At 39.7% G+C, this 14,187-nt stretch overlaps 3 protein-coding genes and 1 pseudogene across 3 annotated transcripts; 3 read left to right on the top strand and 1 right to left on the bottom strand.

Annotated features, from left to right (window-relative positions):
• Positions 1–1,249: 1,249 nt before the first annotated feature.
• LOC142634937 (uncharacterized) lies at positions 1,250–2,602 on the bottom strand. Its single transcript, XM_075809168.1, has one exon. The coding sequence runs from the start codon at positions 2,600–2,602 to the stop codon at positions 1,250–1,252; it is 1,353 nt and encodes a 450-aa protein (XP_075665283.1).
• A 4,706-nt stretch (positions 2,603–7,308) lies between these two features.
• On the top strand, positions 7,309–7,866 carry LOC142634936 (F-box/kelch-repeat protein At1g15670-like). The gene has a single exon (XM_075809167.1). The coding sequence runs from the start codon at positions 7,309–7,311 to the stop codon at positions 7,864–7,866; it is 558 nt and encodes a 185-aa protein (XP_075665282.1).
• Positions 7,867–7,924: 58 nt separating this feature from the next.
• LOC142634935 (F-box/kelch-repeat protein At1g15670-like) lies at positions 7,925–8,389 on the top strand. Its single transcript, XM_075809166.1, has one exon. It carries the CDS (start codon positions 7,925–7,927, stop codon positions 8,387–8,389), a length of 465 nt encoding a protein of 154 aa, XP_075665281.1.
• Positions 8,390–11,083: 2,694 nt separating this feature from the next.
• LOC142634933 (disease resistance protein SUMM2-like) lies at positions 11,084–13,864 on the top strand (annotated as a pseudogene).
• Positions 13,865–14,187: the final 323 nt, after the last annotated feature.

Genomic DNA, 14,187 nt, shown 5'->3' with positions numbered 1-14,187 from the left:
GTCTTCTCCGCGTCCCTTGGAGCCATTCTGATCTGGTTGTATCCACTGAACCCGTCCATAAAGGAAAACATGGCATTTCTCGCTGCGGAATCTATTAGTAGGTCCATGTTTGGCAGTAGGAATTCATCTTTTGGGCAGGCATTGTTAAGATTTTTGAAATCTACATAGCACCTTATCTGCCCATTCTTCTTCTTCACTGGCACAATGTTGGATAACTAACGTGGATGTTGAATAGGCTTGATGAATCCTGTGGCCAACAGCTTTTGCACTTCCTTGACTATTTGTTCTTCTATTTCAGTGTGGAAAATTCTGGTAGGCTGGGCAACTGGCCTGGCCTCTGGGTCCACATTCAGCGTGTGCATTACTAGCCCAGGATTCAATCCTAGCATTTCACTGTAGTTCCACGCAAAACATCTTTGTATTCCTTTAACAGTAGTATGAACTCCGATTTTTCTTTTTTTTGACAACTTTGAGCTGATTAGGATGGGCCTCGGCTCGTGCGAGTCAGGTCTTAAGTTGACTTCCTCCATCTTTTCTTCTGCTGTAACCTGTACATCCTTATCTGCCGTAACCTCCTCGTCTTCTTCTTCACAGTTTCCTCCTTCTGAGCCTTTTTGAGTTACGCAACACACCAGACTTTTGTGCTGCCCTTCTTGTCTGGGGCCCGCTTGTGTTTCACTCGTGGACCCCACGTACCTTCATAGTTTATACACGATCCTATTATCAGGTCCTCGGACCCTGACACATTGTGGCGTATGGCTTGGTTCTAAGGCAGGCACTTCTTTTCTCTTCTTCTTCTGAGAAAGTAACTCCTTTAGATCAGGCTCTGGGTCATCTTGAACGTCCTCCCATCTGGGGACAAAGGTGCCCCTTGGTTTTGATACTGAGCTTTCCCCAGACGATGCCCATCGGTCGTAGAACATTGTTTCTACTAAATGAGCCTCTGCCTGCTCAAGTGGTGATGGGTTTGCCGTTATACGTATCATTTGCCCATTTAACCTCCCTTTTACGCACTGGTGGTAGGTGGATGGTACCAGCCGGTGCTTGTGTAGCCATGGCCTCCCTAAGAGCATATGGTATGAAACCTCCGTCTTCACCATGTGGAATCGGGCTAAAGAGGCTATAGGACCCACTTTTAACCACAGTTGGATGTGGTTGGTTGTGTATTCACTGCTTCCACCAAACCCTGTTACTTCCATTGGGCACCCTTGGATTTTTCTTTCTGAAATTCCTGCCGCTTACAAGGTGCTTAATGGTACCCAGATGGTGCCCACCGGTTGTAGAACATTGTTTCTACTAAATGAGCCACTGCCTGCTTAAATGGAGATGGGTTTGCCGTTATACGTATCATTCGGCCATTTAACCTCCTTTTTACGCACTGGTGGTAGGTGGATGGTACCAGCCGGTACTTGTGTAGCCATGGCCTCCCTAAGAGCACATGGTATGAAACCCCCATCTTCACCACGTGGAACCGGGCTAAAGAGGCTATAGGACCCACTTTTAACCACAGTTGGATGTGGCCAGCTGTGTATTCACCGCTTCCACCAAACCCTGTTACTTCCATTGGACACCATTGGATTTTTCTTTCTAAAATTCCTGCCGCTTGTAGGGTGCTTAATGGTACCAGGTTTACCGAGGCGCCGGTATCCATCAAGGCTCTCTTGATGGGGATCTGATTTATAGACGCAACTAAGTAAAGGGGCCTCCTATGGTCAGGGCATCCTACTTCCATATCTTCATCACTAAAGATGATTTCAGTTGATTCTTGTAGGAGAGCCCTATCATTCGCAACTTCTGCTGACAAGCATTTTATCACTGCCCCGAAAGCAATGCCTACTAGGGCCTCTGTAGCTGTCTTTCGCTCTTTCATTGTAAGACCTAGTTGGTCAAATAGGTTTTTGAACTTAGAGCTTCTCTGTAAGATGGTGATTGCTGTGGCAGGCAGGGTTGGGTTTTCCTCCTCGTCTTCCCCTGGGTCCGCACAGATTACCATCGCCGCCACACCCTTCCCTTTATGGTTCGGGAGTGGGTTCCTCTGAACTTCCTGCTGTGTCAGTTCCAAGGTCCCTTCTTTTATCCTGAGGTGCACCAGCTTGTGGAGCGCCCAACATTCTGCAGTAGGATGTTGCACATAATTGTGCAAGTGGCAAAAGCGTGGGTCCTTCCGCTCCTCTTCTGTGGGCTCCCTGGCAACTTGATTGGGTTTAAAAACTCCGTCTGCTATCCACCTGTCTAAAAGCACATCCTGCTCCGTAGGAGTGCATGGTATTGGCGGGGGGGTGTTGTACTCCCTCCCGTCTGTTTTTCTCTTCCTTTCGTTGGTGGATGCTGCCATAGCCTGCGGGGCGTTCCTTTTGTCAGAATTTCGCTTCACCGATTGGGTGGTCTTTCTAGCTTTCTGTAATAGCTGTGCAAACTGGGAAATCTCCAAGTTTTCCAGAACAGCTCTGTATTCTCTGATCATATTCGTCATACACATCTCCACCAATGTCTTCTCCTCACAATGGTTATAGCAATCCAGCGCTATGTCCCTGAATCTCTTGATGTACTCCATTAAATCTTCTCCGTTTCTTTGCTTAGTAGCTTGCAAAGTGGCAAGCATCGCTGTTTCCTCTCCGTGGAAGTACTTAGTACAAAATACATCCACTATATCATCCCAGGTTGGGATCGATCCTAGTTTTAGGCCTATGTACTAGGTATAGGCACAGTCGCATAGTGATTTTTGAGAACTCCCGCAGACACAAGTCCTCGTTTGCCGCATATTGGCCAAGAGTATCAATGAATTTGCTCACGTGCTCGACAGCACTGCCCTTCCTGCAGTCGTATTGCACAAAAGCGCGTGGTTCGTATCTCTTAGAATATGGTTTGCTAAGCACCCTTAAGGGATAAGAAGGTCTCCGTGTGTAGAACCTTTCCTTGGGTGCTCTGGCCCTCTCCTGCTCTAAGAGAGCTGCCACCTCAGCCATGGTGATATAGTGTTGTCCATCAGTCTGCGGGGCGCCTCTGACTGGCGTCTCTTCTTTGCCAATTGCATGCTATGGGACATGCTGGCTTCCTTTTTCCTTGGTCTTTTTTGTCTTTAACTGATGTATTTCCTCCATCATTTGCTGTTGTGAGTGCTGTAGTGCTTGTAGAACCTCAACAAAAGCATTGATACCGTCAGCGGGATTCCTTGCCTGCGGTTGGGGTTTAGCCCCCAGTTCATTGATGTTTTCTTCCTGATTGGGCTGAGAGGTGTTGTTGGCCTTAACTCAGTCTGTGAGGGGATAGCACTCATATTACGTGTTGTCCTGGATTTTGGCGGCATTTGTTTGCGAGGATCTCTGTATCCGTTTGTTTTCCAACTCCCTAGTGAAGTCGTCAATTTAAATGTGTGGGCCTTTTTTGCAAATGTTGGGCTGGGCGCCTACCATTGCACTAAGTTCGAAGATTTCTGGATCAAGGAGCTGGAACTGGTCCAAGGAGTTGGAACTGGTCCAAGAGCAAACCTCCTTGGTCCGGCTTGTGCGCAAACAATGCCCTTGTTAATCAAGCTTTGATCACATGCCCATGGCAGGCAGGACTGTTACGTTAACTATGGTAGACAGATATAATAAAGATAATAATAATAAATTCCTTTATGATTCAGACAGAAGCAAGTAATGGGCTTTGATAAGGGATGCCCGTTTTATGAAAACCAACAACAATAGAATATGAATTGAATGAATAATAGTAAGCTTAAAGGAAATGAATGTCAGCCTGCTATATTAAGTTATATTGCCAAGCCTAAGTCAAGAAGGGAAATCACCTCTTCAACTTGATTAACCTCTCTGAAGGAGAAATTAACTGCTTTGAAGGGGCGGGTCTAAATGACTTGTGTTTAAGAAGGTCTTTTCTCGTTACCAGAGAGCATGGGTTGGAGAGGGAGAAGGGGATTGACCCATTTGGTGCATGCCTACCACTTTGTTCTTTCTGTCTTCTTTTACTTCTTCTCTCTATTCCTTCATTCTTTCCTTTCTTTCTTTTTCTTCTTGTTTTCTTACTCTCACCGTCTTTGTGATTCTAGTGATTATAGCAAAGAGGTTGCCGTCCCCCCTGTCGTGCACATCAAAGGTCCCTTAAATAGGGGCCAGTTGTAGCGAGTTTTTACCTTTTTAGCCTTTAATTGTTTTTGTCTGATGTGGGTGTTCTTGCCAACCATTACTGACTAGTTAGTCACCTAGCCAGCGCCATTTACCTGTGTTGGCCGTGCCATCTTACTTCACCAGACAAAGAAAATTCTTTTGTTTGCTTGCTCGCCGTGGCACTCTTACCTACCACGGTGTAAGTACTCTCCTTCTCTCTGTCCCTCATGGCATGCATCTAGTGGTTCCAACTTAGCTTTGCCTCTTTTGGGTGGTATGTCATCCAAGCAGACATTGCCTCCAAAAAGACTTGAGCAGGAAACACAAAAATGAGTTTTTCTCCCTCCCCACCGCCAGACCATACCCCCTTTACCTTTGACCCATGACCTCACCATTTCTTGTATTGGCTGGGTACAGGTTGATGGTGCCTAGGCCTTGCGCATGCCTTGCCTCATGCTCATCCAAGTTCTGCCCGCTGCTCATGTGTCTCCGCGATCTGAAAGTCAATTTGCCCCGTCTGCCGTTCATCTTTGGCTTCTTATGGCGTGGGCTGCCTTCTCTGACTTCGTATTTATGGTTTGCTTCTCTTAGGGGCTGGGCCTTACCCAATTGTGGGCTGTTCTTATGCTTCCAGCCTTTGTTATTTGTTTCCTGCCGCATCATTCTGCTATGCCTGCCGTGAGGTTTGCTTGACCCAAGTCTGCTGGGCCTCTCCGGGCTTTTCTATTCATTCTTTCTCTAAAGGCCCAATAAACTTATTAGGTCCTTTGCTACTTGCGGGCTCCCTCGTCCCACCTATTTTCCTTTGGGCATCCTTGGCTCATTTACTTTCTTGGGGCATCCTTGGCCCTTTCCGATTCTGTATTTCCCATGAGCTTTTACTAACTCATAGAGCTTCCCTGGCCCAAGTGCTTCTTACTTTTTCCTTGGACTCATGGATTCTCCATTACTCCTTACTTTCTTTACTTACATTGCCTTGGGTCTGCTGTGACAGCCGTGGCCCATTTTCACTTTTCTACATCCATACAACCCATGAGTTTGTTATTTCTTTCTTTTGGGCTTTTTTAGGCCCATTTATGTCTTCAGGGTCCATTCATTTGCTTTATGGACCCATTATTTATTATTCCTGCCACTTAACTTAATGACATTTCCATCCCACTCTCTTCTGCCCATGCCTTTGGGCCTCTCCTATTGCTGGGCTTCCACAAAAAATGAGCATCTATAGACCTCAACATCAAAGCCATAATCTGTCATCTCAATAAAAAAAAGCAAACCATCTTTCCCTTGTTATGGCCAACTCATATGGATTAAGATTAGATGGGACGACGAAGTTGGAGCTAGGTAGGTGTCATTGAAATGTTAAAAATAAGTAACATCATTTTTGGTCTGGATGTATTTCAGATGAGATGACATGAAGGGTTGTGGTCTATATATAAAGAAGTAGAAATGCAAGAGGTTTATCTTGGACCATTGAACCAAAGAAAACAAAAAATTATACAATGAATCTTTCTTATTTAATAGAAAAAGTCTATAAACATTAAAGCAAATAAACAAAAAGTCTATTTTTTTTTTTATTCTTAATTTATGCCTTAAAAGTATTTCAATTCTCTTTTTAAAAAGTGCCATGCTCTTCCGCATGAAGTATATATATTGGTTCATTAGTTGTTACTTTTTTAAATTTGTGACCAAACTTGTTCTTTTCGTCCCACGCAGTGTTTTTCTTTTTTTTGCCAATCACTGAATGCAGCCTTTGCCCAGAAACTCAATGACACTTTCCCAACAAAAACCCATACATTTTTGTCATTTATTCTTCAAATATAATTCATCCTTATAAGACAAGAAACAGTTATGTAAAATGAAAACTTTGGTCAAAAGTTTTGTAACTCAATTGGTTAGTCATTTTTTATGCAAATATAATTTTTTGAATTATCAAAAAAATAAAAGAGATTCTTTAATTATTACCAGTGACAGTGAAACTACAAAGCTGTGCGTAAAAATTAACTAAAGGAAAAGAAAATTAGTTCCTAATGTTTCCCATTTGTTGTGTTTGATTAATTATGAACCAAATCTAACTTCGAGGTCAATGCAATATTCACATTTGTGGTATTTGATTTTGAAATTAGAACCAAATATAGGTTCAAGGGAAAAGCAATGCGATTTATACGTTTGCCGTTCGATACCTTCCTTTTTCTTTCGTTGAGGAACATGAAAATGGAAACTCTCAATCTGCTCATAATTCCAAACTCAACCAAGTTCTGCGCATATGAGAATTTACGAACTGAGGGTAACTGCACAATCTATAACTATTCAATGTAACTTAATTGGACGGCAAATTGAAACTTCTGCACCAACGTTTTCAATTTTTGTGTGCATATAAGTTCCCACGAAGCCAGTAGGTGCAGCTAATATAAAAAATTTCGTACCACTGCTCATAGTATAAATGGAAGGGAAAATGGGTCTAAGAATCTAGAATGCGTAGTTCGTCATTTTGTCTAAATACATTAATACAAGATGCATAACAATCTTTTCGTAATAATACATGCATGGAGATGAAGCCAAGTAGAATTCGCATTGAGGTTTATGTAGTTTTCTAAAGGAAATTGAACACCGCAATTTGTTTTCTACTTTTAGATACTCATTTTTTTCGTGTGCCTTGATGCTGTGAAGTTGGTAATCATAAAAAAGTGAGGTGGTGAAGGTGGTGGCTACACTTGCAAAGCTAACGTAGCTCAACATATGCTATTATTATTATTATTATTTTTCCGAGGAACTCAACAATGTATGCTGATTGGTTTTCCATAATCAATGCGAACATTGGAGTCTCCAAAAGACATAATAGTTCCAAACAGTTCATCCAAAATGACCATTAGATTAACTTTAAACAATTTTGGCTTCGTGTGAATCTGAGTTGGCTTGGAACCACAACCAATGATATTGTAAGTTATTACCACATTGAAAAATCCGATTCCTTTATAGCGTGTGTTATGTTGGAGCAGACACGCACAACAAGCAAACGTTCACACGCGCGTACGTACCTTTTGATTTCTCTTCGACTCTCCAAAGCTTACGGAGGCACACTATAAAAAGGAAGACATTGCCTCTACAGGAGGTCACCTCAATTTATTCTCTTCTTCTCTTTCTTAGGTCCTAAACCTTTAGACATCCCAAAAATTCTCCTACTCATTTGCAAACTATATTCTTAGATATGAATAATGATCAGTTGATTCCGGGTCTTCCAAAAAACATTGCCCATGAATATATTTTACGCATTCCATACAATCACTTATCCAAGGCTGCATTTGTATGCAAAGGTTGGAAGGTAGAGATTGAGTTACCAGAATTTCTTAAGCATAGGAAGGCTGCTAGCTATAGCCAATCCATCATTGTAATGGTTGAAGCACGGGTTAACGGGAACCAAGATTGCCAGTCAGCAAAATATCCACCTACGCCGGTTTATGGGCTCACAGTCTATGAGCCCAAAACGGGTATTTGGAGCGAGTTGCCCCCGCCCGGGCTTTCAAATCGGCTGAACATGTTTTGTTGGTTGGCGGGTCTTGGGTCGGATTTGGTGGTGATAGGTGGGTGGGACCCGAAAACTTGGAACGTGTCCAATAATGTGTATATTTATAATTTTGTGTCGGCCACGTGGCGTCGTGGTGTAGATATGCCAGGTGTGGGGAGATCTTTCTTTGGATGTGTGTGTGATGACGATCAAATACTATTTGTTGCAGGGGTGGACATGATGATGACAAGAATGCACTGAAATCTGTGATAGCATATGATATAACAAAACAAAAGATGAGTGGATTCCATTACCTGACATGGCCCAGGAGCGTGACCAGTGCAAAGTAATATTCCATCGTGGCAAGCTCCATGTCATTGGTGGATATTGTACGGAATTACAAGGTGGATTTGAAGGAAGTGATGAAGCCTTTGAATTTTCCACATGGAAGTGGGATCGAGTGAAGGAGGATTACTTTGGTGCCAACATGTGTCCTAAGGCTTGCGTGGCAGGTGACAATGGAAAGTTGTACGTGTATTGGGCAAGTGACGTGGCGACACTAGATAAAGACACTTTGAAGATAGTAGCTCAGTTGCTTGCTGGGTTGGGTGATGTGACTTATATGACAACATGGCAGGAAAAGTTAATGGTGATTGAGTCTTCAAACTTTGGTGTGTCCCACTTGGCTTACATGTTGGATTTTATCAATTACACGTGGACAAAAGTGGAGTCGCCTAAGGAATACTCTGGCTATGTTCAATCCAGCAACTATTTGGGGATCTGAAAATTTTAATGTAATTATTTTTTCAATTGTAGCATAATTTGTATATAATTAGATAATGTTTATATTTAACCAATCTTCCTTGGAAAATAGTAATATAAAGATTACTACAATTTTTTTTTATTACTATATCTACTTCACAAACACATATCAATTTTTAAACCAAAAAAAAAAAAAAAAAATTATTCTGGTACTAATCACAATCATTACTAGCACATCAATTAATAATATATTTATAGTAAAATTGATAATAACTTAGCAATTTTCCTTTAGATAAACAATATACTTTGAGAACCCCTAAAGTCAGTTTGCAATTGAGGTTAATGTAAGATATCATTCACTATTTTATTTATTTTTTGATAAGTCCCAAATTGTAAGATAAGGCTATTCTTATAACAATAGATCAAGTAATCTTACATCTATGGTTGTCAAAATTGCGATCCGGATTGTAAAATCGCACGATTTTATGATCCCATCTCACCAAAAATTTTAAAATCGTAGCAGGATTACAAAAATGTTAGGATCGTAGGTAGGATCGTGTAGGATCGTATAGGATCGTAGGATCGTATGGGATCCTACCGATCCTACCATTTGGCTTGAATTTTTTTTTTTTTTTAAAGTGGGATTCATTTGGGTAAACCTAAACCCACAAGCCCAACGAGTTTTAGAGGCCCAATAATGAATTGAAATCCCAAATTTAACCCTATATCAACATAAAATCTCAAAAAAACCTATGGTATAAGTTTAACCTTTTCAAAAACAAAACCTAAACTACTTAGAAACACAAAGCTCCAGCACGCACCTTTGTCCCGCGCCTCCTCAACCCTCTGTCAAAAACCTAGCACCTCTCAGCCTTGTTAATGGTGAGCCATTACTGCCTTTAAGCTTTCTTAACTTAAGTTTAATGTTTAAAAAAAAAAAAAAAAACCTAGTCAAAAACCCAACACCTTAATCCTACGCCTCCTTACTCCATTGTCAAAAACCCAGCACCTCTCAGCCCTTTCAATGATGTTGCCATGAGCCATCACTGTCTTTAAGCTTTCTAGTAATTTGTTTTGGTAGTTAGTACTTAGTAGTTTATCATTTATTTGTACTTTGATCGCTTGATTCCATATTGTTGTGTTGTGCATGTGGTTTTGACAAAGCTTTTAAGGTTTTTATTTTTCTATTTTGTTAACTAAATTAAGTAAAATTTGAAAAATTATGAAACAGAATCTTCATTATTTAATTAGCTAGTTTACCTTAGATTGAGAATTCTCTTTTGGATTACATATTGTAAATTTGTAGTTAGCTAGTTTTTATATACTAACTAGCCTAACTTATTTTGGATTTGAAACTTAGAATTTGGAAAACATTTTCCATATGTGTAGATAATATTTTGGTACTTAGTTGCTAATTAAACATATACTGAACTTTTTAGATACATTATGTCAAAAGTTAAATATATTTTGTTTCGTTAGAATGACATAAGAATGATGTAGTGCGTGCAAATTACATTTTATGATGCAATTTTTTTTTTTAATGGATGGATTCATATTTTTAGTGATTATATAACATACAAAGTCACAATCAATAGGTTTTTTGCTTAAAATCTGAAAATAGGTAGGATCTTACGATCCACGATCCAATCTTACGATCTCCGATCCTACCTACCTCTCACGATCCTTCGTAGGATCCCGATTTTGACAACCTTGCTTACATCCATAACATTTTCATAGCAATTTCACTATAAATCTTAGGTGAAAAACAATATTGTTGAGTAAAAATATGATGTCAATGATGGGTCCGATTTGGGGACTTTGTCAGCTACAAAGGACTAGAATCTCCTTAGAGAAAGCAAGATTTTGTGCCTTGGCCTGATTAATTTTATTATAATTTTTATTTTCATATCTTTAATTAATCTTCCTTTTCCTTTTAATTTTCTTATTTTTTTTAAATTATTATTTTTTATATCATCACTAACACACATAGATTATGAATATCTGAAAATTTTGTGAATACAGGAATTATGTCACTAACCATGTATCACTTACTATAGGTCATCATTATAAGAAGAGTAACACTAGCAACTTCCAACCTAAAAAGGTCAAAAATGAAAAAAAGAAACCTTTAGACATAATTTCTCACAATTATTGATATTTACATCGTCACATTATTGATATCATATTTATTAGCATCAATCATAATATGCCAGCTCTATTCATGGGTCCATTCTTAGGTCAAAGTCAACTACAGTTTGACCTTTAAACCAGGCTACAAATCGGGTAATTAACTGGATGAAATTATGGCCATGGGGTCAAGCTTTGGGTGGGCCTTTCTATTGGGTTGAAATTTGGCACAAAAACAAATTTGCTTGGGCGAATGGAGGGATTGCTATTTTCATTAACCGAAATGACATCGCAAGGAAGATGCAGAGCGACATCGTTTCACAAAGGGTGACATGATCCTAGAGCAACACTCGAATCTTTGGACCATTGCAAGTGATGTCATTTGGGTGAGTTTTTGAAACTTTTCTTGCGTCTTCTTCTTCCTTGAGACGTACGCTCCTTGTTGGGCTATGAGAGAGAGAGAGAGAGAGAGAGAGAGAGAGAGAGAGTTTTAAGTAGGCTTTGTCGTCTACTTCCTCCATTTCCAAATCATTCTAAAAGTTTGCTAAGTCTGTTTCTTCGCCTCTAGCCTTTTGAGGCCTCAATTTTGATGCACTCAGATTGTTATCTACATATCTACTTGCCTTGCGTGCTTTGGCAACTGAAGAAAATTTATGAAGATGTGAAGCAAAGGGTGTCGAAAAAGATGAAGAGTACCAACCAAGTTTCTGGTTGGCTTAAACAAATTCCGAAATTGGAAAAAGATGTGAGCAGAACTCTGAAAGACGGTGAGGAACAAGATCGGAACAAGTGTCTCGGAGGTTTTTGTCCCAAAAATTGTCTGTCAAGGTCAAACTATAAACTCAGAGCGATTGTAAGAAAAAAGCTAGAAGAAGTAGAGAAACTGAAGACAGGAGGTCAATTCAATGCAGTGGTTCAGAAGGGTCATGATCCAGTTGAGAAGATACCTATTAGCGTGACTGTTGGTTTAGATTTCACGCTTCAAAAAGTCCGGATTTGTATTGAAGACAAAACATTGGGAATTATTGGATTATACGGAATTGGAGGTGTTGGAAAGACTACTCTTCTCTACAAATTAAACAATGAGTTCTTCAACGTTAGACATGATTTTGGTGAAGTGATTTTGGTTTTGGTATCAAAACAACCAGCCCTAGAAATGGTTCAGAAAACAATTATGGATAAATTGGACCTCTCTAGAGGCATAGGGAGTCCAGATAGTGAGCAGACAAACGCTCGAAGAATACTTGCAAGGCTACAGGGAAAAAAGTTTTTGTTTTTGTTAGATGACATATGGCAGAAACTTGATCATAGTCTAGTAGGAGTTCCTCTTCCAAACGATCGGAATCAGTCCAGACTCCAAAGTAGTATTTGCAACGTGATCAATTGACGTTTATGGCCTCATGGATGCATGCTCAACAGAAGATTGAGGTTTGATGTTTAACACCAAAAGAAGCATTGCATTTGTTTAGGATGAAGGTAGGTCGTGGGTGAGGCCATTCTAAATTCTAATCCAGAAGTATCCAAACTGGCAGAAGATATGGTTGCAAAATGCAACGGCTTGCCACTAGCACTCATAACTGTTGGGGGTACAATGGCTAGTAGGAATGATCGAAATGAATGGGTATCTGGGTTGAACGTATTGAGAACCACCCCATCACAATTTCAAGGCATGGACTCCGTTCTCGAGCTTTTGAAGTTTAGTTATGTTGGACTGTAGAGTGTTACCCATAAGTCTTGTTTCTTGTATTGTTGTCTATTTCCAGAATGCCATGAAATCAGGAAAGAACTTATTGAATACTGGATAGGAAAAGGGTTTCTAGATGAATTTTATGAAGACGCAAATATAAATTGTGACTTACGCCTTAAAGGAGAATTAGTTATTGGAGATTTAAAGCGGGCATGTTTATTAAGAGAGTGGTGAATCAGAAGAGTTCATTAGGATGCATGGCATGGTACGTGACATGGCTTGGAAGGAATGCCAAGAGAAATTTGCACTCTTATAAAGTTTCATGTAAGTGCCTTTAGGGTATTAATGAATAATTTATTTTAGGAAAGTTTTGACACCACTTTTATGAGAAATGAAAAAAATTGTCAAAATATTATTATTTTTTCTTTTTCATACAAATTTTTTTAAAATAAATTATTGACTAATGTCTTAAAGACATTTATTAGTATTTTTCTTTTATAAAAAGAGATAACCAAGCACGCGGATTGAGAAGATTACATGAAGTAAAAAGGATGTCGTTGTGGGATCACAGCATACACGATCTCCTCACAAAAGTCTTGCGTCCGTATTCATCCATAGAAGATCGATCTCCTTGGAAATATCTCTCAGGTACCCAATCTCTGGACTATGATTTGTAAGGATCTTATGTCAAAAATATTGCATGCTACATTCTTTCCATTGATGTCTGCTCCGAGGCTTTTGGACTCGTCAAATAGTTCAGTCTTACATGAGTTACCTACGGAGATTGGTCAATTAATCAACTTGGAATACCTTAATCTCTCTGATACTGCTATTCCCGATTTGCCATCTGTACTTCAGAAATTTACAAAAATGCGGTGTTTGATATTAAATTATACAAATAAAGTTCAGGAAATTCCAACGGCAATGATATCAAACTTTCAGTTCCTGGAAGTATTTAGTAAGTTGGACGCTCTTCCAGCCTTAAATTCTCATGGTTACGTACAATATTTGTTAAAGGAATTGGCGTGCTTACAACACATAAGAGAAATCTGCATTGCCATTCACGAGGCCACTTCCCTGCAAATATTATTGGGATCGCAGAAGTTACTAGGGTGCATAAGAAAACTCACACTCGATGGCTTCAGTGATATGATCTCCATTGAACTACCACCTTCATCTGTGAGAAAAATGGAGGATCTTGAATTTCGTAATTGTGAAGAGTTACGAGAGTTTAGGATTACCCTTGGAACAGGGCACATTGGCAATCTTAGCAAGGTAGTGATTAAAGGTTGTAGATTCTTGTCTGATGTGAGGTGGCTCATTTATGCTCGAAGACTTCAAACTCTTGAATTAGTATTCTGTGAGTCATTGGGTGAAATAATAGGAAAGTTATTGGGATTTAAGGAAATTGAAGAAAATATGGAGATATTCTCAAGGCTTTTGGTTCTACGTTTGGATTTCCTACCAAGCCTAGAAAGAATATACTGGCGTGCCTTGCCCTTTCCTTTCCTGATAAAGATTGAGGTACAAGATTGCCCACTTTTAAAGAAGCTGCCATTTGATTCCAACAGTGCAAGGAACAGTCTAAAGCTAATTAGCGGAGAGGAAAGATGGTGGGAAAGCTTGCATTGGGATGGTGAAGCCAAAGCTAGTATTTTTCAGCTTAAAGCCAAAGCTAATTAGCGTTATAAAATTTCAAATGTTAAGACCTGACCACAACCAGAACGCTTGGTAAGTCAATAAAGAATTTCCAATTCAAGTTGTAGGCTCGTATCTGAAATGTTTTGTGCTCCTCTTATGGGCTGTCTGATAAGCTGGCCCTTTGCAACTCTCAAAACACTTATTTAGCCAAATTGAAGGGTGCTAATTTGGAAAATAATATTGTTTTAATAATAAATATTTAACTTGGTATTGTGAATCTAGCATTTTCCTTCAAATCGTGCATTCAAGAATCAAAACACAATTTATATTGTGAGTTTCAGCTAGCTCAATTGATAAAGTCTCTG

Source organism: Castanea sativa, chromosome 5, assembly GCF_040712315.1.
Source record: "Castanea sativa cultivar Marrone di Chiusa Pesio chromosome 5, ASM4071231v1".
Classification (NCBI taxonomy): Eukaryota; Viridiplantae; Streptophyta; class Magnoliopsida; order Fagales; family Fagaceae; genus Castanea; species Castanea sativa.
Note: the sequence above shows the minus strand (reverse complement) of the source record. Positions and strands in the feature narration are given on the sequence as shown.

What these genes read in the sequence shown, in the direction of transcription:
- LOC142634937 (XM_075809168.1), bottom strand. Translation starts at nt 2,602, where the DNA reads ATGCTTGCCACTTTGCAAGCTACTAAGCAAAGAAACGGAGAAGATTTA.
- LOC142634936 (XM_075809167.1), top strand. Translation starts at nt 7,309, where the DNA reads ATGAATAATGATCAGTTGATTCCGGGTCTTCCAAAAAACATTGCCCAT.
- LOC142634935 (XM_075809166.1), top strand. Translation starts at nt 7,925, where the DNA reads ATGGCCCAGGAGCGTGACCAGTGCAAAGTAATATTCCATCGTGGCAAG.